At 39.0% G+C, this 23,943-nt stretch overlaps 1 protein-coding gene across 4 annotated transcripts in view; it reads right to left on the reverse strand.

Annotated features, from left to right (window-relative positions):
• The window catches only part of ap3d1 (adaptor related protein complex 3 subunit delta 1), a 96,599-nt gene that overhangs the window by 51,119 nt on the left and 21,537 nt on the right, over positions 1-23,943 (reverse strand). For all 4 annotated transcript variants that reach the window (XM_041204684.1, XM_041204683.1, XM_041204685.1 and 1 more), the window contains 8 exons: positions 19,284-19,379; positions 18,417-18,497; positions 10,777-10,857; positions 10,535-10,642; positions 10,306-10,435; positions 9,520-9,659; positions 7,800-7,873; positions 6,047-6,096 (listed from right to left, as the gene is read on the reverse strand). In XM_041204684.1, coding sequence (XP_041060618.1) covers positions 6,047-6,096; positions 7,800-7,873; positions 9,520-9,659; positions 10,306-10,435; positions 10,535-10,642; positions 10,777-10,857; positions 18,417-18,497; positions 19,284-19,379 — 760 coding nt within the window. The remainder of the gene's footprint in view (positions 1-6,046; positions 6,097-7,799; positions 7,874-9,519; positions 9,660-10,305; positions 10,436-10,534; positions 10,643-10,776; positions 10,858-18,416; positions 18,498-19,283; positions 19,380-23,943) is intronic.

The following is a 23,943-nucleotide window of genomic DNA, read 5'->3' on the forward strand; positions in this document are numbered from 1 at the left end:
AAGCCCCAGTTTCTTCAGTCCCTTCATATTTAATGCCTTTGATAATCATCAGCTTGCCATAGCTTTGATACACTTCAAGTGTCCAAATCTGGGCACCATTCTACCTGTGGCACTGCTTCTTTACTTTCACCCAATTTATAAAACAGAAGATCTTATATGATTCCATGGGGTGGTGTAGGCAGGCGATCATAATGTCGGACAGAATACAGATTAGAAGCTCAGTGGTCAAAAAAGAAGTGAGGTTTATGAACAGTCTGGCTCAACCCCAGACAGTAAATAGAAGAATGGAATCATTGGCAAAGTTATGCAGTTTATGGCGGTGGCCAAAATGGGGCTTTGATTGCCCCTGTTTTTGACTGGAGAAAATTGTTGCTGATTCAGGACTGGATGTTGGACAAGTAATGTTGCAAAAGATAAGGGTTGAAAGAGGTGGTGGAAATGTAGACCGTGCTGTTATCACATGTATATGGATAATGATCTTTGGATAATGGTACCAAAGAGGAGAGGCCAAGGTTAGATTCTAGTGGAATCCTGGTGGTGGTGGTGATACAGGCATAGAAAGAGGAGCCATTGCTGGAGATGCTCTGTTGTAATTGGGTAGCTAATAGTGGAACTGAGTACAACTCCACTAAGCTGAGTTATAGGAGGATGGTATTGTTCACCACTTAAAGAATGCAGAAAGGCAATATACTGCATCAGTAACAAGGACATACGTACATACATACATATACATACAAACAAACATAGGAAATAAAAGTAGTAGGCCATTCAGCCCCTTAAGCCTGTTCTACCATTCAATAAGATCATGACTGACCGGATTCAAATTCCACATTCCCATCCATCCCCGATAACCTTCAATTCCCTGGCCTAACAAGTATCTAACTTCGCCTTAAAAGTATTTAATGGCCACACCTCCACCACCTTCTGAGGCAGAGTTCCAAAGTTGCACAACACAAAAATTTTCTCCTCACCTCTGACCTAAAAGGGCAATCTCTAATTTTAAAACAGTGCCCCCGGGTTCTACACTCACCCACACCAGGAAACAGCCTTTCCATATCCACCTTGTCAATACCATTCAGGATCTTGCATACTTCAAATCAAATCACCACTCAGTCTTCTTCATCAAGATGGAGAGTGACATATTTGATTCTGAGACTTGGGTCCTGAATCTTAATAAAGGAAACTACGATGGTATGAGGTGCAAGTTGGCTATAATGGATTGGGAAATGTTACTTAAAGGGATGACGGTGGATAGGTAATGGCAAACATTTAAAGAGCGCATGGGTGAACTGCAACAATTGTTTATTCCTAAACAAAAACGGAATTACCTGGAAAAACTCAGCAGGTCTGGCAGCATTGGCGGAGAAGAAAAGAGTTGACATTTTGAGTCCTCATGACCCTTCAACAGAACTGCTGCCAGACCTGCTGAGTTTTTCCAGGTAATTCTGTTTTGGATTTCCAGCATCCTCAGTTTTTTGTTTTTATAATTGTTTATTCCTGTCTGGCACAAAAGTAAAACAGGAAAGGTGGCCAAACCATGGCTTACAAGGGAAATTAGAGATAGCATTAGATGCAAGGAGGGGGCATACAAAGTGGCCAGAAAAAAAACAACAGACCTGAGGATTGGGAACACTTTAGAATTCAGCAAAGGAGGACCAAGGGATTGATTAAGGGGAAAATAGAGTACGAGAGTAAGCTTGCAGGGAACAAAAAAAAAAACTGACTGTAAAAGTTTCTATAGGTACGTGAAGGGAAAAAGATTGAAGACAAATGTAGGTCCCTTACAGTAAAAAACAGGGGAATTTGTAATGGGGAACAAGGAAATGGCTGACCAACTAGAAACATACTTTATAAAAACAAAAAAACTGCGGATGCTGGAAATCCAAAACAAAAACAGAATTACCTGGAAAAACTCAGCAGGTCTGGCAGCATCGGCGGAGAAGAAAAGAGTTGACGTTTCGAGTCCCCATGAAGAGAACTGCGCTTGCCCAGCTCCTCGTCGAAACATACTTTGGTTGTCTTCACAAAGGAGGACACTAATAACATACCAGAAATGTTGGGGGCACAGGGTTTAGTGAGAGGGACGGACTGAAAGAAATCAGTATTAGTAGGGAAATGGTGTTGGGAAATTGATGGGATTGAAGGCCGATAAATCCCCAGGGCCTGATAATCTACATCCTGGAGTACTTAAGGAAGTGGCCCTAGAAATAGTGGACGCAGTGGTGGTCATCTTCTGAGATTCTATAGACTCTGGAACAGTTCCTACAGATTGGAGGGTAGCTAATGTAACCCCACTATTTAAAAAGGGAGGCAGAGAGAAAACAGGGAATTATAGACCAGTCAGCCTAATGTTAGTAGTGGGGAAAATCTTAGAGTCCATTATAAAAGATTTAATAGCTGAGCACTTGGAAAACAGTGGCAGAATCAGACAGAGTCAGCATGGATTTATGAAAGGGAAATTATGCTTGACAAATCTACTGGAATTTTTTGAGGATGTAACTAGTAGAGCTGATGAGGCTTTTGACAAAGTCCCACATAAGAGATTGGCGTGTAAAAATAAAGCGCATGGAATAGGGGGTAGTGCATTGAGATGTATAGAAAACTGGTTGGCAGACATGAAACAAACAGGTATAAACGGGTCTTTTTCTGAATGGCAGGCAGTGACTAGTGGGGTACCGCAGGAATCGGTGCTGGGACCACAGTTATTCACAACATATATTAATGATTTAGATGAGGGAATTAAATGTAATATCTCCAAATTTGCAGATGACACAAAGCTGGGTGGGAGGGTGAGCTGTGAGGAGGATGCAGAGATGCTTCAGTGTGATTTGGATAAGCTGAGTCAGTGGGCAAATGCATGGCAGATGCAGCATAATGTGGATAAATGTGAGGTTATCCACTTTGGTAGCAAAAGCAGGAAGGTAGGTTATTTGAATGGCTATAAATTGAGAGGGGGGGGAAAATGTGCAACGAGACCTGGGTGTCCTCGTACACCAGTCGCTGAACATAAGCATGCAGGTGCAGCGGTAGTAAAGAAGGCAAATGGTTTGTTGGCCTTCATAGCTAGAGGATTCGAGTACAGGAGCAGGGATGTCTTGCTGCAGTTGTACAGGGCTTGGTGAGACCACACCTGGAATATTGTGCGCAGTTTTGGTCTCCTTATCCGAGGAAGGATGTACTTGCTATAGAGGGAGTGCAGCGAAGGTTCACTAGACTGATTCCTGGGATGACGGGACTGACATATGAGGGGAGATTGAGTCGATTAGGATTATATTCACTGGAGTTCAGGAGAATGAGGGGGGTATCTCAGAAACCTATAAAATTCTAACAGAACTAGACAGGGTAGATGCAGGAAGGATGTTCCCGATGGTGGGGGAGTCCAGAATCAGGGGTCACAGTCTGAGGATATGGGGTAGACCATTTAGGACTGAGATGAGGAGAAATTTCTTCACCCAGAGAGTGGTGAGCCTGTGGAATTCGCTGCCACAGAAAGTAGTTGAGACCAAAACATTGTATGTTTTCAAGAAGGAGAAATTAGATATAGCTCTTGGGGCGAAAGGGATCAAAGGGTATGGCAAGAAAGCAGGTGCAGGCTATTGAGTTGGATGATCAGCCATGATCATATTGAATGGCGGAGCATGCTCTAAGGGCCGAATGACCTACTCTGCTCCCATTTTCTAAAATCCAGTGAAACAAGCGCAGCCTGTCCTCATATGACAACCTGCTCATTCCAGGTATCAATCTAGTAAACCTCTTCTGAGCTGCCTCCAATGCACTTACATCCCTCCTTAAGAGACCAAAACTGCACACAATATTGGAGATGTGGTCTCACCAATGCCAAATGACATCAATTGTGACTTCAGTGCTGTGGAGCTGGCTGAAAGCTGATTGGACAGACTTATACGGTTGCCATTTCCCAAGCCTAAGAACCTTGGCAACAAAAGAAAAGGTTGGAGATGGATGGTGGCTTAAGGACAGAGGATTCAGGGTGGATTTTTCTGGATAGGGGTGATAACGGTGGTTTTGAAAAGAATAGGGAACAATCCAAGGAGATGGAATCATTACACTGTTAGCTGGAATAAGGGTCAGGTAAGGAGGTCATATGGTCAGCAATTTAGAAGGAATGGAATCAAGAGAGCAGGTTTCATGTGCAAGAGCTTGAAAAGCCCACAAAGACAGAAGTGAAATTAGAGAAAGGCTGATTCAAGACAAGGGCATGGAATTGCTTGGAGCTGGTTGACCTAGGAGGCAAGGGGAAGGTGGAGATGCAGCACAGGCAGCTAAAGAGACGGTCTCCATCTTAATGCCGATGAAGTCCATGAGTTCATCACACTTGCTGGAGTTGAGGTGTCAAGGAAAGCTAAGATGGTTGGTAGAGGAGAAAATAACCATTTTTTTTTTTTTTTTACACCCTTGAGGTTCAATGTCTGATCATTTATATAAGCAAATAAGGCAGCCAATTTGTATGCATCAAGGTCCCATGAACAGCAATGAGATGAATGAACAGAATGTATTTTGGTGGAGTTGGATGAGGAATACTTGCTAGTCAGGAGAATTCCCCTGCTACTCTTCAAATAATGCCATGAGATCGTCTGAGTCCATCTCAACAGGTGGAAAGGATCTTGATTTAACACCATACACAAAAGACAGCACTTCTAATGAGCTGACCTGGGTTGCAATGATTGAAGTGCGCTTAAGCCCTGGAGTTGGACCTCATTACAGGGCCTCAGAGATGCAGCAAACACTGGACCAAGCTAATATGGAGTTCTGCAAAATGCCTTCCCACTTCTGCTAAAGTACTCCACAGCTGTAACCATATACCTTAAATCCACATTCATCTGTTTAAGCAAAATCATAACAAAGTCAACTAAATAAGGGACTTCCACAAATTTAAAACAAATTAGAGAAACAATCTTTTTGAAATAACACATTTTTCAACCTGTTACACCATGATGTGTTTGGCTTAATTCTTAAATTTGACTCATCTAACTTTCTCCATATGTATTTTTGTTTAGTGTATTTTCTGCTTAGTACAATTCTCCCTAAGTTTTTATGCTTTCTTCATAAATGTTAAAGTTCCCCATTTTCCAGTATACATTTGCTTTCTTAACTTACAGGGTGTTTCTCCATGGCTCAGTGTTTTGACCATGATGCAGCATTTCAAAATACATTAAAAGCTTAAAAAATCTTATACATAAGTCATTGAGCCCTTTGAGCCTGTTCTCACCATTCAATGACATCATGGCTGGTCTGCTAACTAACTCCATATCTCTTGGTACCTTTGGATAACAAAACTCTATGAACATCAGTCTAAAATTCAAGTAATCATCTTCAGTTAGTGGAATCAAGTTACAATTTTCCACCACCTGTTGTTTGTAGAAGTGTTTCCCAATTTCACTCCTAAAAGGGCAGGTTCTAATTTTTTTTTTATGTACACTAAGCGCCCCCACCCCCCCAGCTCCAGGCTCTCCAAACAGATTCCATGTACCTTATTTCTGCTACCCGTTCCCGCTTAATATCTTGAAAACTTTGATCAAATCACCTCATAACCTTGTTCCAGGGAATACAACCCTAGTTTGTATAATTTATCCTCTTAAGGCTTGGAGTCAAGGTCTCATTCTGGCAAATGTAAGTACACTTCCTCTAAGGCCAACAAATTCCTCCTGAAGGTGTGGTGTCCAGTAGAGTACAGTACTATAGGTGTGGCCTTCTAGCTCTAAGGACCAGCATTCCATTAGCCTTTTCAACCAATTAATTTTGTACCTGTCCATGATATTTTAGTGTACTTGGGCCCCCTCAAGCCTCTTTGGACTATACTGTTTCTAGCTTTTCACTATTTAAAAAGGATAGAACACTGTACTTTCTAAGTTCAAAGTGGAAATAGGTACAAAGTGAAATTAGGCTACATAAATGCTTATGGCGTAACAACCAAATATACACGTAGCCATCTGATTTATTATTGGATCACCATCAAAATTGCTTACGTAACAACATTTGACACTGCAAAGCTAAAGCACTCCAGGTCAGCAGAGAATGCATTTATTACCTGCTATCACGGTGTTCACACATTCATACAAAAGGGACATGGCTGAGGTGCTGCAAAGAAAATAAATTATTTTCTTCACTTAATATATGGAAGACTTGACATCAGTTTGGAATTCATACAAGTAGAATCATTACGCATTTTTGTTGCAATTACAATGTTATATCAACTACAACGAGGTGTCTGAAGTTTTTTCCTTCATGTACTCAATTTCGCAGCATACCGCCTGAAGCCCAAATTTAAGACCATGGATTTGAGACAGTGCAGGTTTATTCTTTTAATGATTTGGCAAGTTACTGCCCCTTATTTTCAAGTTCCAAGTTGGTACTATTTGTCCTCTCCAATTTCCTCATCATAGATGGCCCTCTTACAAGTTTCATATTACTACTTCTGCAATCCAACCTTTCAATTTCAGTCCTTCCTTCCTCCTGTCACAATATCAGACTGGCTGGATGTTACACCCACCCCCACCCCCACCCCTGTTCTCTCCTCAGCCCAAGTGCTGCACCACCACCTAAGTGCTGTGTCAAGTTGAAACAATTAAATGACATTGCACACAGTGGGTGGATATCAGGAGAATTCACACACAAATGGATATTTGTAACAGGCCATTCAAATTTTCAAAATTTCTTTATTTACTTTCATCCCTTTCTAGGCCCCACTCTGCCTGTACCACCACATACCAGTTCTTCCATCCATCTTCTGGGTTACAATACAAGGTGAAGTAAATTTAGAAAGCTGTTACTGAAAAAGAACTACAGATTTCACCTTCAAAATGGAGAGCAAATGCTCCTCCTTATATAAAGTTATTTTTAATAACCAGATTAATATTACACCTTCCCAGCCATAAATCAGCAACGTTTTGCAGTAATTCCCGAAGGTGATAACACTGGAAGTAGCAATGACTAATCACTGTCCACATGAAACGCTACCTCTTCGCTAGCCATATTAAAAATAAAATTCACTCGAGGAAACCTAGCAACCAGTAACTTAGACTTGCTTCCATCAAACCAAAAACAATTTTCAAGTCAAGAAAGCATCAACATTTTCTGCTGGGGAGGGGAAGGTGAATGAAGTTCTGAATCAGATTAAGGTAAATTGCTACATAATAAACGCAAGCTTGCGGCCATGTTACTGAGTATGACAAACATTACTAAAATAACAAAATGCTTCAAATAAAGAAGTAGAAGGAAGTATTTGGAATAGAGCTTTTATGCAAAAATAAGTTGTCGAAATCAGAAAATGACAACTGTCAACAAGTTGAATATTTTGTGCAAATCTTATCCTCGAATTAAGCTGCATTTCTACAGTACAACTAGCTTTTTATTATGGTGGTTTTCCAACATCACATGACTAAATCTAATTCTGAAAGATAGGCACGGCATTTAAGCAATCTTGTCAACTTCAGGCTGCACTGTCCTTTCTGGAAAGAATTCCTTCAGAACATCTTCAGAGATCTAATTGCAATACAAAGTTACTTTAGAATTCAGCACTCACCACAAACAAAAAATTGATGTTTATAAATTATACTCAAGATTTTGTTAATCCATGTATTACTGCAAGACTTGATCTTGCTGAACTCAAGTTAATAATTAATATAGAGCAAATTTGGCAAGCAGGCTGAACAATGCCACTTTAGTCTTCTGTTTATCATGGGACTTAAAATAAGTATGCAACTTATCTGTACACACTATTGGGTGGATACTTAACCACCAAAATGGAACAAAAAAAGGTGACCAGAAATGCAACTACTAACCTGTGTATTAAATTTGTCAGTGGTTCGATAAGCTTTTTCCCCAGCCGTGGCTCAAGCGGGGTAAGGGCTCCGAACTAACAGAAAAGTAGGTGTTAGCACAAGTGACAAGCTCATGTATATATAATCAGCAAAATGTCGCTTAAAATCAGAAACAATTTGAGCATCTAACAAAATCTTGTACTGGGTGCTGCCTTAAGCAAATACTAAAACTTTATAGTCCAGTTGGTTTAATTTCCACAAATCTCAATATTACCAATATAACCAACCCAAAGAGTTAACAGTACATAAATTATTGCATACAAAATTTTAAAATCTGGTGAATTAGGAAGTGATTGCTGAAGGAACTAAAGAGTCAGCATAATTCCTTCGAAATTATTTTCAACTTGCCTTGCAGAACCTGATTTGCTGGTATTTTCTCCATTTACTGCTATTTTAACCATTTGATGCCATCAGGTGCCCTCTAGTTGAGGAAGTCTATCTTATTCATATTTTGCCACAAGAGACCTTGCAGGAGCTGCATGAAAGGCAGCAGTTTTTACTGCAGCATTCCAATTCAACCTACAGATCCTGCTGCATCATAGCTGATTGATCCAGAGCCTCCCTGCACATTTCCCAAAATAAACTCTTGGAATTACTGTGTAATCAGTATGACACCGACCTGGGTGTCAGGTCGCAGAACCCATCTGCGACTAAATATTATTTTCAACTCCACATTTTCAGAATGCGAAATTGAATTCAGAAAACTGGACAGGAAATATTTTCTACAGCAGGCTGACATTCCCCACTTTTTAAAAAAAGTTCATCAGAATTGTGAGATAAGTCATTTGGCGGGGGGGGGGGGGGGGGGGGGGGGGGGGGGCAATGCTCCTAACTATCCAAGTGAAAGCCCTGCTTCAGTAAATCCCAAAGGTGAGCCAAATGCTAGAGTTGCCATAATCATAAATTACAACTTTAACATCTCAACTGCTTTTAAATGAACAGAAAATAAGTCATAAATTGCTTGAAGCAGCTGCATTTCCTACATTGCAACACTGACTGTACTTCAAAAAGTGCTTTATTGGCTGTAAAGTGTTTTGAGATGCCCCATGGTTGAGGAAAACACCATATAAACGCAAGCCTTTCTTTCTTGAAGCTGTATACAATCTGTGAAGCAAAATATCAGGAACGCATGCCCTCTCTACATTTTACTAGAATCTGAAACCAGTCTCAAACTCACTAGATTAACGAGATCTTGCATTTAACTAAATTGCAATAACTCAAAGTTTTTCTAAAGCTTTCAGCAAATGAACTTTTTAAAAGTTCAATGTTATTTAGTCCGCAAAAAAAATTCCAACCTAGTCAAGAAATACCATAGCTGATTACAACAAAACAATTTCTGCATTTAGTTCTAATAGTTTGGCAAGTACAATACACAAAAATTAATATGCCTAATATGACTTGTACTATAAATTAATAGATTATACTTTACTGTATCAATACTGAACTAATACATTATAGGATGCAATCACAAGCTCAATACAGTAGTCCCAATCCATGTTTACATTTGTGTCAGATCCATTTTTTAACTACCAAAATAGGGTCAAACAACCATGTTTCATCACAATAAACAAATAGTCTATCACACTCTATGGGAAAACCTTTAAGAATAAGAGTGGGCTGCACTATTTCTCCTAATCCATTTCCTACAACTTTTTTTGATGAACAGTTCATTGAGACTTACCAGTTTGATTATTTTAATGAGGACCCAGTTATTAGTTGATGATGTCATTAACTTGAAGAACAATGGAGCAAGGGAAAGATAATTCTTTGGATTGCGTCGGGCAAGCTCACAGATGACATTCACAGCAGCAGACTGAACACCTACAAGACAGACAGAGTTAATGGTATACTGAGTGACCACTGCAGGCAACAACTTCAACAGTTGCCAATTCTGATTTGCATCACTTTTAACCTCTCCCTCAGAATATGCTCCACTCCTGTACTAACTCAATGGTTTGTGGCTTTGTGCAGCACTCACCTTTGTTTAAATATAAAAAGGGAATAATGAAGTATTTACTGTGACATTTAAAATATCTAAAACTGTGCTGAAAAATTACTTCCATATGCCAACTAACACTTGGGACTGCTACAAGAACTGCATAATTGAGGTATTGCTAATCAATGCAAACATCTTAAATTTTTTCCCATCTTGAATAGGTTGAAGTAAATTTTATGAAGTGCTGAACTAAAGTTACTGTTCCAAATTGAAGTCAACGTTGGAACTAAACTAAAATAGAACCAGTACATTCCTTCCTTCAGACAGTTAGATAAGTAGCAGCTGCTAAAATAGTGTCTTAAAATACTATTCTAGCAATTTTAAAATTACACAGTACAGTTGTACTGCTATTAATTTATTTATCTACATTGTTGGAATGTAAAATATTGCTATATGAGGGGAAAATCTTCAAATAATTTGCACAATTTTGGAGGCACTGTTTGGTCCTGTGTAAAGAGATGATAAACTCACCAGAATCTGGATCCTCCAGCTTCTCTTTAAGACGTGGGAAGGCGGGTCGTAGGGATTCTGGGTATTTGAGGAATACCTTGTACATAATAAGCACAGCTTTCTTTCTAATGTAAGGCTTTGTATGAGACATCTGTGGACCAAAGTAGTGCATGCTGTTAGTGTACAAGTATAACGACAGAGATCCAACAAGGAATTCCTATTAAGTGCAAGCAAATCCAAAACAACTCACCAGTGTCATAATGTCATTTGCCAAATCCCTGGCAAGATCTGGGGTAACAAAACATGATAAACCAGTCAAAGCAACGCCAGTATCATATTGATTTGGGCTGCTGAGATCCTGTGTACACAGTAAAAACTCTGTTACAATTAATAGGTGACATGATCAAATAAAAACTGTATAGTTTTATTTTGATATTGAAACACATATTTTAAATCAAAACAATAAAAGTTATCAATCATTTCTCAACTTACCTTACGAATCTGATTAGTTGTCAACATGATTACATCAGTTCCTTCATAAAAACACTGTGAAGCAGCCAGATATCCTATTCGCTGCAATAATGGAAAAACAGATAATTTACAGCATCACAATCAGCCAAGATTTCAGTGTGTTTCACAGCAGTATAAATCAGTATTTTTTCAGTGTACCCATGTTCAAATCATCAACTAACTCATTCTCCATCTATTTATATCAGTTTAGAAGGTCAGCATAGAACGTGATTTCCTCCAAGAAAAAGTCAATCTGAAATAGAAATCCAGTGAGAAGCAACATACAGATCAATATAAAGGCTCAGAATAAGACAACTTATTAAAATATTGCTAATCCTGCTGACCAAAATAGTTTTCATTTAGAGATTTTTAAAAATTGCATAATTGTAAATTTCTTCTGCAAGCTATGTTGTCCAACTGGCAGATAACTACAATAGACCCACCACTGAGCCACTACTGACTGTGCTGAAACAACAGCAACCACTGGCATGGATGCAAGTTGAACTGAAATTGGGAAGCGGAGTTGCCAGAAAACAACACACCTTATAGCCTGTTCAGAAGTAAACTCTAGCCTCATAGGTCTGGTTGAAAAATATCCACTTAAAAAGGGCACTGGGCAGAACTTTTTAAGTGCAAAGCCAACACTTGCATCTTTATGCTTAATAATTACTGAAAACTTAAGATTACAAATTTTAAAATAGACCATATCTTATAAGATACAGGTCCCATTTCCACCATGACTCATAAAAAACAGCACCAAGGCCTATTACACAGATTGCCCACTGTTAAGTTGAGCAGCCACTGCCACCCTGACAGCAAGTGCCCAAACCTGCAGCTTAACATGACTGGGGAGTTGCTAATTTGTGCAATATCAAGTATTTTACCGGGGTTTCGAACCAAGAACAAGACTGAGGTCTGCCAATAGGAGTCATACATGCTGCTGTATCAGGAGGAATATATCTGATGAAATGCAAAATGTATTATCCTATCATATATCATATAATAAGAAATACTTGAATGATAAATAGCAAATTTTACTTTGAATATAGAAACTAGAAACAAATGAACAAATAAGTTAAATTCCCAGTTTCTACAGTCAGGAGAGAAGAAAGTAGCGTTTTAAAATAAATACCCAAGTATCTCTTCAGTTAATACTGGGAGAAGGTGGAGTAAAGTGGATGCAACACAACATGTGATTACCAGGGCCATTACACAAATAGCAGCAAACTATTCAATTAACCAGTTTGTGTGTGTTTATCCTCCATGTGAGCCATAGTCCTTACTCACACCAGGTCCATTCGTCCCTGTGCTTGCTAACCTATGTTGGCCTCCAGATAAGCAACACCTCAATGTTAAAATTCTCATCCTCTTTTCCAACCTATGGCTTCACCAATCACTAACTTTAACCTCCTCCAGTCCAATGCCCTTTGAGATTTCAGCACTCATCAATTCTGACCTTTAAACATCCCTGATTTTAATTGTTCCACCATTGGCAGCTGTACCGTCAGCTGACAAGGACCCAAGCTCTCGAATTCCTTCCCTAAATCTCTCCATCTCTTTCCTGCTTTAGGAGGCTTCTTAAAACCTACTCATTGATGAGAATTTTGGTCAACTGCCCTAACATCTCATGTGGTCGGGTATCAAATTTTGTTTGACAGCACTCCTTTAAAACGCTTTCAGATGTTTTACTGTGTTTTGTTAATTGCACTTTATAACTAAGCTATTCTTAAATGATAACACGTTCCCCTTATAATCATTAATTTTTGGCAGGAGGTAGGGAACTGAGCAAAGCTGTTAGCATTTGGAACCGGAACATTCAGGTTATGGACCAAAGGAAAATTCCCAAACAAGCAGAGTCTGGGGAAGGAGCCCCAGAGCAGTGGGATGGGGAGAAAAGCTGTTAAAGTACAGTACTTAAAATTAGTTTTGCATTTAAAATTGCTTTCTAGCCAGAGTAATGGAGGATGGGGAAAGAAAAATACAGCTGATGACCAGGAATCAATAACATTGTGGGTTGGGGTGACTATTTATGGCAAGGACTAGTCAAATTGGAAAGCAAGCAATGGATCACATTCTCTTGCTTGGTCTTCAAGTCACTCCAGTACCTTTATCCATTACCACCATTTTCTGTCTTGTTCCCCTCTGGGTTCTGTCATAGTTTTCATAATATTATTGGGATTTATTTATGCCTGGATTGCATAGAGAGGTAATCAAATTCCTAGAACATGTCACATGTCAGGTGATAGGGAAACCACAAGTAGTGGTTAAGCCGATGCCTTTGATGTCAATTCTAGCATTTGGGGAATGTTTTACTAGAGTCATGATTGATTGTGTAGGACCCATCCCTAAGATTAAAGTGGAAATCAGTACTTACTGACAATAATGGATGTGTCTACAAGGTTTCCTGAAGTGATACCTTTGAGAAATATTACAACAAAGAGAATGGTGGAATAGTTGACTAATTTTTCCTTTACAAGATATCAGAAATACAATCAGATCAGGGTTCAAATTTCATGTCATAGCTGTTTAAGGAAGTAACGAACAGTTTGGGGATAAAACAGTTTAAGTCAACAGCTTATCATCCTCAGTCACAAGGGGCTTGGGACGATGGCATCAAACTTTAAAAACTATGAGAGGCCCTATAGTCAGGATTATCCACAGGATTGGGATCCATCCATTGGAATTATATTCTTGTTGTTTGATATTAGGGATGCTAGCCCTAATAATATTATGAAAACTATGACAGAACCCAGAGGGGAACAAGACAGAAAATGGTGGTAATGGATAAAGGTACTGGAGTGACTTGAAGACCAAGCAAGAGAATGTGATCCATTGCTTGCTTTCCAATTTGACTAGTCCTTGCCATAAATAGTCACCCCAACCCACAATGTTATTGATTCCTGGTCGTCAGCTGTATTTTTCTTTCCCCATCCTCCATTACTCTGGCTGGTTTTAGTCCTCTTGGACTAACTTATGGTCATGAGGTGAGGGGGCCACTGAAATTGATCCATGAGAAAGGATGAGTCTAAACTGAGAAACTATTCTCCTGGATTATGTACCAAACTTCAGAGAGAGATTGTGAGTTAGCTAGGCGACATTCAAAAATATCGCAGCAAATGATGAAAGTGAAGACAGCTCGTGGTTTTATTGCTGGGGAAAATGTGCTAGTTCTGTTACAAGTGCTGGGTGACTTATTAAAGGCAAGGTTTAGTGAGCCTTACAGGATTAAAAAGAAACTGAGTGAAATAAATTATTTAATAAATACTCCAGACAGAAGAGAGAAGCAGAGGGCGTGTCATGTAAATGTGCTTAAAAAGTACTTTCACAGGGAAGAGGGCCAAAAGGAGGTGTTAGTGGCGGTAGGTAAAAGACGTATAAGTACAGGATTCTGAAATTGATTTTCCTCTAATCAACTTGGATAATGAGAGGGTACTTGAAAATTTAAATGTAATATTGGGTTTATTCCAGACAAGTGTCAAAGTGATTTGGAGAAGCTATTGCAGTCAAAGTTATTTGTGGTAATAAGCTGGGGAGGACAAATTTAGTTATATTTGATGTATGTTTTAAAGTTTCATCTTTGGTAAGGCAACATCCTTATAGTCCAGCAGAGTTATCAAGTACAGAAAGAAATTGATATCATTTTGAAGCATAAATTCGAGTCTAGATGCAGTAACTGGCGTTCGTCATTGTGCTGGTACTGAAACCGGATGGAACAAAGACAGCTTGTGGACTATCGAAAGATAAATGCAGTGACAAAAGCAGATTCATATCCTATACCACGTTTGGAATATTGCATTGAGAAAGTGGCTCAATCAAAATTTATCACAAAGATTGAATTGCTAAGAGGATATTGGCAAGTACCTTTACCAGAGAGAGCAAAGGAAACATTGGCTTTGCCAGATGGACTATATCAGTTTAAAGTCATGCCATTTGGTATGAAAAACGCACCTGCAACATTTCAAAGCCTGGCAAATAAAGTAATTGCAGGACCGAGCAATTGTGCTGTTTATAATGACAGCTTGATAGTTTTCTGTCAAAATGTGGAAGAGTCTTTTTCTTGATTACAGGAAGCTCATTTGGTGATGAACTTGGCGAAAATGAATTTGCAAAGCGCAAGTTACATATCTAGGCATGGTAAGCTGGTTCCAAGAGATGTGACAGTCATGGCTATCATGGATTTCCCTGTGCCTACAACAAACAAGAACTCTTGAGATTTTTAGGGATGAATGGGTTTTATCTGAAATCTGTACCAAATTTTAGTAGTGTGGTTGCTCCATTGACTGAACTATTAAAAAAGAACAAGAAGTTTCAACAGATGCTGGAGTGTCAGAAGCCATTTGACAGTTCAAAAATTGTATCAACTACACCACCAGTTTTGACAGTACCCAATTATCCCAAGAAATTTAAGTTGGCTGTTGACGTAAGCGATAAAGGCATTGGGGCCATATTGTTACAAGGCGACGACACTGGAATTGAGAAACTGATAGGATATTTTTCACGAAAGTTGAATGTACAGAGAAGATATTCTATGATCGAGAAGGAGACTTTGGGTCTGGTATTAGCAGTGCAGCATTTTGAGATTTATGTTGCAACCAATCACCACAGACAATTGTTTAGACAGGCCACAGTCCTTTAGAGTTTCTGGTCAAATTGAGGCAAAAGTGCAAGGCTATTCAGATGGAGTTTATTACGGCAACCATTTAATCTATAATTTATACACGTGGCTGGATGGGAAAATCTGATTGCAGATGCATTGTCAAGAGTTTGAAGCTTAAAGGGAAAACTGGACATTTAAAACCTGGGCAGTGGTCTGGACTGATTTCTGTTGATAAGAAGGATTTGTACATATTAAGTTAATGCATGCATCTGGTAATGTAATAGTGTAATAAGTATAAGAGATAATGTAAGATAGGTTGAGAAAATGAAGCCATCTTTTTAAATTATGATGGTTCATTTTTCAATGGGGGAGGAGTGTCATGAAAATATAATAATTTTCATAATGTTATTGGGGTTTATTGTTAAGTAGGAATAGTGGGGTCTGGATAGTGTGTGCGTGTGTGTGGATAGTCTGTTTGTGCATGGGGGACTTAATCGAATTAAAGACAGCTGGACTGAAGGCTTTGATGTATCAGAAGAGAAGCTAGGTTTGAAATGCTAAATAAAGTAAACATGGCTGGAGTTTTAAAATGTGAGGTGTAACGGAAAATTTGCATTTTTAGATAAGCCAGAGTAGTTTGAACTTCAAAAGAGAGGGTGAAATGTTACACTTAGCCGGAAGACGACAAACAGTGTGTTTATGTATCGCAAAGCTTACTGATAAAATTGGTACTATGAAAGATTTGTATTATTAGATGGGTAAAGTCCAAAGGCATATTGAAACAATGGGATTTACATTAAAAAAGGGAGAAACATGTATAAAGGAAATGAAGTTGTTTAAGGGGAAGGCATGTTAAGATCTACCAAGGTGTGAAAAGCCTCCAGCCTCTATGTACTAAGCTGCTACCTATAGGAACCAAAGCTAAGAGAATTCACTGACAATATCCTATCCAGGTTATCCTGTGCTTTGCCTGGTCCGTTAAAATCTATTTTGTTTTTGCTGTTGCCTTAACAGGGGGTGTAACTGGGAGTCAGATTAATTAGGGGAGCTAGGAGTTATAATGGTAATTTGTAGATGTATGTGCTTAAAATTGTTTCTTTTATTAATAAAAACCCTTTTATTACTTATTTCTACTGAATTCAAGGCATGCATCTCAAAATAGAAATATAAATTGCAAAACAGTTGTGACAATTGTTTCAAGTTTCCCTCTGGGATTTAAGCAGCTTAGCATTTATCATCCGCTGTGCCATACCAGTTCTAGTTCTGTCGCAACTTTCCTGTGTCTTTGCTCTCTTAATCCTCTATTACATATGGGAATGAGGTTTGATCTTGCCCACAGCCTTGGACCAGCTACCATAGTCACCATCTAGTCTCACTGTCTTCCTCACATCCTTCCCTTCTGTCTCATTATTTTCTTTCTCTCCCCCTTTTCAGTGTTCATCCTCTTCTGCTTTCCTCCCTCTCCTGCTCTACTTCTTTCTATATTTTGATCCTTTAGGTTGAGGGAGGGTCTCAGCTGCAAGCTGGTACTGGGGCATAGGAGGGGATCCAGCCAAGGCTGCAGGCACCAAAACAGCACAGGCAGACACTGATCAAGCCAAGACAGCAGACAGGGCCTAGGGCACCATGCTGTATGCTTAATTTCAAGTAACTGCGAAGAAATACAAATTTAATTAAAACTTAGAACAGCCTGTAACTCTGGAGGGAGTTTCAAGAAACAATAGTCACTAGTTTAGTAAGCCTCAGTCTGGTGGAGCAGAGCGCCATTTACTTTGGTGATTTAATTCAGGAAATTTAAAATACATGCGGTGAAAGCCAGCAATGACACGACAGGAACAATTACTTGCTTTAAGTACAGGATATTCATGCAACAGGTAAGACTTTAAATATATTAGAGATGTGAAGGTACAGTTTCCACTATGCTGGTTAGCAGTGTAATTTGTGCCAATTCACTGAAACCAGTTCAAAAGGTGAAGGAATTTCAAGCACAAGTTGAGTTTTGGTAATCTTTCACATTATTTTCTTTAAATCAATCGTGCTAGAAGCCAGCCCTGACCACAAAATTGGTCATGCCCATAATTGATAAGTGTGGCAAGCTTCTACTAATTGGGTTTGTGACTCTTCAAAGAGGGTCTTAACATTATTTTAGTGCAAGAACATGAACAGTCCTCTTTTAAAAGTTTTTAAATATTGAAATATATTTATGAAAAAACAACCAGTCTACAATGAAATTTGAAATGCTTACCTAATTATTAAAGTAATTTTCAGTTATTTAAAATTGGGCTACCCATTGGGAGGATGATGCTTTTTAAAAATGCTTTACTCTGATAAACCCATTTTCAGCTGTAATAATAAAACTGCATCAAGTTACCAAACAAACGAAAAAAAAAACCTTTTTATGCAAGGGAAAAAATAAACAATTACATTCCAAAATACTGTCTGATTGAGCTAGCTCGTGGAAAATTTTATGCTTGTATGTAAATACATTTCAGCAGAAATCTGAACTCTAACTTCATGGAGGAACTTCCATGTTGAGCGCAATGTGCACCTGAATTGATGATTGTGCTCACAGGGGAGATCCACTACCTTGGCGTTTAGGTCAATCTCAAAGCTTACCCAAACTAAGATGGGGATAACGCAAACCTTTACAAGGTGATTTAACAACAGAAACAACCTAGACTACACTTCCAAATAGGAACGCAACACCTGTATTAATGCTAACAGATGGAGAGGAAAATAATTGGACTTTCAGGAATAAGGAATTGGTAATAAACTTTTTGAACTACTTTCCCAGTTATGTATAATGAGACATGAGAGGAAAGTTAAAATACATTTGGCAGAGTACATACTGGCAAATAGTGAAATGTATCAGTAAATCTCCAGCTGAATTCCCAGCAAAAAAAGTACATGCTAATATAATATTCTGGTGGTTTGCAGTTGTCTAATTGGCAATTTATATTACTACATTATATACATTGCACATTAATATATCAAACCACCATACAGATTAGAAAAGAATCTCTACCTTGAATGTAAACTTAGATGAACTCATTACTTCTATAATGTTGAAGGCAGCCCAGCTGATGTCATAACCCAGCATCTGTAGCTGTTGTGGGGAAAAAAGTTAAAAGTATCACAGATAAGGTAATTGTTGTACAGTTCTGATAGGTATTCAAAACAATTATATGAAAGGAGGAATCAAGAGGATACTTTGAATATATTTCAATTCTTTTAGATTCCCCACCAATTTTTTTCTTGAAAAAGAAAAACAAGACCAAATAATACCAAATACTAGTCTGCCAACAAGGTTCCCGCGCAGAGTCCTAACTCTCATTATGATGCACTTAACACTACAAGCTTAGCGATGATGTCAGCTTTGCATCAAAATTAAACTTGTTCACTGTAAATTAGGTGTCAAGGCTTGAAGTGACTCCAAAGCAAAAAAACCAAGGCTCCCTCCTCCTACTCTGCTTCATTGTCACATTTAAGTCCTAAATCTAGTTCAAGGTGCATTTATACTATAATTAGTGACGGTACAAAGCAAAATTCCCAACATTTCATGAAAGCTGAAGATGACATGGTCTGCTTGGGTAATATTTAGTACTTGACGAGTGGGGGATTGGGGTTAAGAGAACAATTTCAATTATTAATGGAATGATTAATGGATCATGTTAATTGCACTTCAAGAACAAGAATTGAAGGATGTAGAGAACATAAAATAACTATGATATAATAATCTTAGAAATTGCACACAAATGTACATCCTACTGAAGGACATTTACTCCAGTTGCATCGAGTTTAACTGAACAAATATAGAATGCCAAGCTCTCTGCACAATTTATGAAATTTTATTTAAGTAGGACATTTCTCAAGTGTGACATATGATACTTACGTATGCAAGCTTGATGACTGCATTGGCCTTGACTGCAATATTATCCTGCTTCAGCTCCTGTTTTATTTCATCAATACACTGTGAAATGTATTTGGCCTGAAAGCAATTAAGAAACATCAGCAACCACATTAACAGCTTTGTATGACTACTCAAAGGATAGTATTTTGAAAATTCACCAGGAAAAGCTACCAATTGTGATTATTTGAAGTGTGAAGATTATAAAATCACTTATTTGCACTGGCCATCATGTGTCAAAAACCATCCAATACTACTTGTGCTATATAAGTGCACAACCAAAGATCCCAACTGCCTCCCCTGAAAAAGGACAGGAGACCAAACTAACAGATTTTAAAAAAACTGAGGGAAAACATGATGAAATAATTATATGGCAGCCACTAGTTACTGAAGTCACTGTCATAATGTTTAACAGTGCTCTCAAGGTCACCTGCAGGTGAAATTTATTTTAGTCATTTCTTCCAGTGTCACTAAATTATCAGATTGTTTATCTGACATCCAGTACTGGATGAGCAGAATTTTCCTCCTAAATACTGGGAAGACTAAAACCATAGTCTTCAATCCCTGCTCCTTAGCTTCTGACTCAATTCCTCTTCCTGGCAATAGTCTTAGGCTGAACCTGACCGCTCACAACCATGGAGTCATATTTGTCCCTGAGATGAGCTGCCAATCACTATCTCACCATCACTAAAGTTGCCTATTCCAGTCTTTGTAACATTGCTCGACTTTGTTCCTGCCTCAGCTCATTTGTTGCTGAAACTCTCATCCATGACCTTATCTCTCTACTTGACTACTTCAATGCACTCCTGGCAGGCCTCCCACATTCTATCCACTGTCAAATCAATATTATCCAAGACTTTCTGCCCATGTCCTACCTCACACCAAGTCCACTCACCCATCACCCGGTTCTCACTGATTTACAATGGCATTAAATCAAGTGACAACTCAATTTTAAAATTCCCATCCTTATTTTCAAGTGCCTCCCTTCCTCTAATCTCCAGTCCTACAACCCTTAGATATCTGCGCTCATCGAATTCTTGCCTCAATTATTCCTTCATTAGTGGCCATGCTTTCAGCTGCCTAGGCCTGGAATTCCCTCTAAGCATCTCCACCTCTCTTTCCTCCTTTAAGATGCTCCTTAAAATCTATCACTTTGGCCAAGCGCCCTTGTATCACCCCATGAGTCCTAATGTTCAAATTTGATTCATAATGCTCCTGTGAACAACTTTAGGACATTTTGTTAAAAGCACTATATAAATACAAATTGTTGTTGAGATACAACAGTTAAAAGATCAGTTCATGAATACTCAATTTCTGTAATTCGCATTCAAGATCCAAAACTACTGTCACATCACAAGGCTAATTGCATAGCTGTGACGACAAAAAAAAATTGGGAAAATGTTAGGTAGAGGGCAAATTCTCACCATTTAATTTACATTCTGAATACAAGTTTACATAATTCAAATTCAACTTAGAACTTGCCTGGTCAAAAGAAAAAGGTCATCTTATTTGAAAAAAGCAACCTAGTCCATCAATTTCTGTGAACTGGAAAACAAAATCTTATTTGCAATTTTTCCTCTTTTGATTTCAGTTGAAACAAGAAGGGGCACAGGGACGAGGTAACAAACTGAAGTGTGCACTGCTGACTTCTGACAAACATGCTAGTCAGACGTCCATCGCTCAGGGGATAAATGCACAGTGGATCACACACAGGAGGCTGGGGTGGGTGGGCAGAGGGAAGAAGATAAAACCCCATTTGAAGTGAATGCAAGGGACTAACATAGTTAATCTATGTTTGCATCTGGAAATGCTTTTAAAGATAGAAATTTGAGAAAGTTATTTCTACACTAGATGAAGTTTCCTCTGAGCAATAGTTTTCTCTATTAAGTAGGGTTCCTCATTTTAGGATTTTCACTTTCAAATTGAATTTACAGGATACACAAGCCACTAAGAAAACAAGACCGACCACTCCCTCCCCTCCTGATTTGTTTTATGTCATCTGTACCACAGCATCCTCAATCCACTGTTACTGTGAGGACCATTCATTAATGGTGAAAATCTAAAACTGCTATGACTCCATTACTGCTGCACACCATGCCTAAAATAATCTTTCGTACAAGATGACTCACCAAGTTTAAAAAAAGTTAGATAGCAATGGGGATAATGAATCATTTCAAGGAATAGCTTTATCCTAGGAACGTTAATGCAACAGAGTGAAAATTACTTCAGTATTCTAAGATTAAGGAGGTATTCTCATTTGAGCTAGTGTTCTGTCTCCTTCCCTAATGCCTTTTCTTTGTACATAGAAAAAATTACCCAAGGATACCAATCAACAGTTTCAAATAGATCTTTTCCCCCTCAGATTTAGCTATGTTCTCTGGAACATAAAGATACATAAACATTCAAGTAATAATGTGCACTTATATAGCAATATGTGTTTCCTGAAAATTCTAGGAGATAATATAGGGAATTAATTGTGTGACAAGCTAAGCAAGTTTCATTACCTTTTATATTGAGAACATTACAGCAAATTCTCATTAGAATTTCACTTTATTTTTACTTTCTGCATGCTAAAATTCTTGTGATCAATTTCTTCGATCACAATTAGCCTTATGTCACTAGAGTGCTCATCAGTCCCACTTGCAAAGAGAAAAGAAATCCACAGGGCCACATGGCTCACAGCATCCTGTACACACACGTCTTATTCTGATGGCCCAAGGTTTAATGATCCTTTAGTTAGAAATCATGCGATAAACTCCCTAGTTCACAAGGACTGCTAGGTCCACTTCCAGAAGTGAACAATTACATTGAATCCAGGCATCATGTAGTGTAAGACAAAATTTCCAACAGTCACCATGAGGATCCTTTTGACTAGGCAGCTTAAAAATATTCAGTTTGGGCGGTATGTTACAAATTAAGTTCACATTTCAACTGCCCAAGCAACTGAACTAAAATAAAACCTCACCTTTAACACCTGCATTTTTTTGCTTAAACGAGAGAAATTCTATTGTAGATCCTTCAGGAGGTTTTAAAAAAAAATTCTCTCGGGGTGTGGGCATCATTGGCCAGGCCAGAATTTATTGCCCACCCCCAATTGCCCTTGAGAAGGTGGTGGTGAGCTGCCTTCTTAAACTGCTGCAGTACATGTGGTGTAGGTACACCCACAGTTCTGTTAGTGAGTTCCAGGATTTTGACTCAGTGATAGTGAATGAACAGTGATATAGTTCTAAGCCACGTTGGTGTATAGTTTGGGGTGGTGGTGGGTGGGTGGGTGGGGGGGGGGGGGGGCTTGGCGTTCCCATGCATCTGCTGTCCTTGTCCTTCGAGGTGGTGGAAGTCATGGGTTTGGAAGGTGCTGTTGAAGGAGTCTTGGTGAGTTGCTCCAGTGCCTCCTGATGGTACACAGTGCTGCCACTGTACACTGGTGGTGGAGGCAGTGAACATTGAAGGTGGTGGTTGGGGTGCCAATCGAGTGAGCTGCTTTGTCCTGATGTGTCAAGATTCACATGTCATTGGAGCTACACTCACCCAGGCAAGTGGGGTGCATTCCATCACAGTCTTGACTTGTGCCTAGTGGACTGGCTTTGGGGAGTCAGGAATTCCCTGCCTTTGACCTATTCTTGCAGCCACAGTATTTATATGGCTGGTCCAGTTCAGTTTCTGGTCAATGGTAACCCCCAGGATGTTGACAGTTGATCAATTCAGTCAAATCGCTGCCAGCCAAAGGCATGTTAAAAGATTGAAAGGAAAAAAAATGCCCACTGGATAAATGATGGGAGATAGGCAAATTCATATAAACAAACTGTAACTTTAAAGGATTGTTCAAGTTTGGACTAAATATGAAGTTCAGTAGGTTTTAAATATTATCTTGTGCTGCCCTTGCACATTCTGCTTTTGATGGTTTGGCTTCCATACTTTCCACTTTTCCTTCCTAGGTCTCAAGCTCAAGATCCTTTGAGGCTGTGTTAACTGATCTGAAATAATCATGCTACAGATGTAACAGATAATCTCCTAATCCTACATGGCCCGTTACCATAAATTTACAACTGCTTTGATCACATCTGACCCAGTCAAACCAAGGGACCTTCATGAAATTACCCTGCTCCCTCATTCCAACTTTTCCATCTGTAAGCCACCCCAATGCACTCTTATGTAAGTCCTAATTGACATACCGTGAATGTGATTTCATAAGCTGTCTTCTTTCTTAAGCAAAGAAAATGAACACCCCAATTAATTTTGACTCTCTCTTGTTAGGTTGTTAAATGAGTTTGATAGCATTCATTCAAAACTAAGCTTTTCTTACACATTCACTGTGTATGATGCAAAAAGATTAAGGAATCAAGCAGGGTCATTTGAGCCTCAATGGGTGGTGCCCTGCCCAGGTAATTGTCCCATGATCAGGTTATGAGCCATGGCCAATGGTGAAACCAGTGAAGTTTCAGTGCTGATGGCAGAAAAGTAGAACCTTCAGGGACGATGGCTACTTATGGACGGAGGATCTTTCAGGAAGAGGACGTGCGTTTTCTTTAAGCATAATGAGGAAGGCAGCAGGAAACCAACTCATGTACTCTTTTCCCTTGTCATATTGTTCACTGCGTTGAAAATGGAAGGCTCTCTCAAGCAAATCAAGAGGAAAGCAAAAAAC

Source organism: Carcharodon carcharias, chromosome 14, assembly GCF_017639515.1.
Source record: "Carcharodon carcharias isolate sCarCar2 chromosome 14, sCarCar2.pri, whole genome shotgun sequence".
Classification (NCBI taxonomy): Eukaryota; Metazoa; Chordata; class Chondrichthyes; order Lamniformes; family Lamnidae; genus Carcharodon; species Carcharodon carcharias.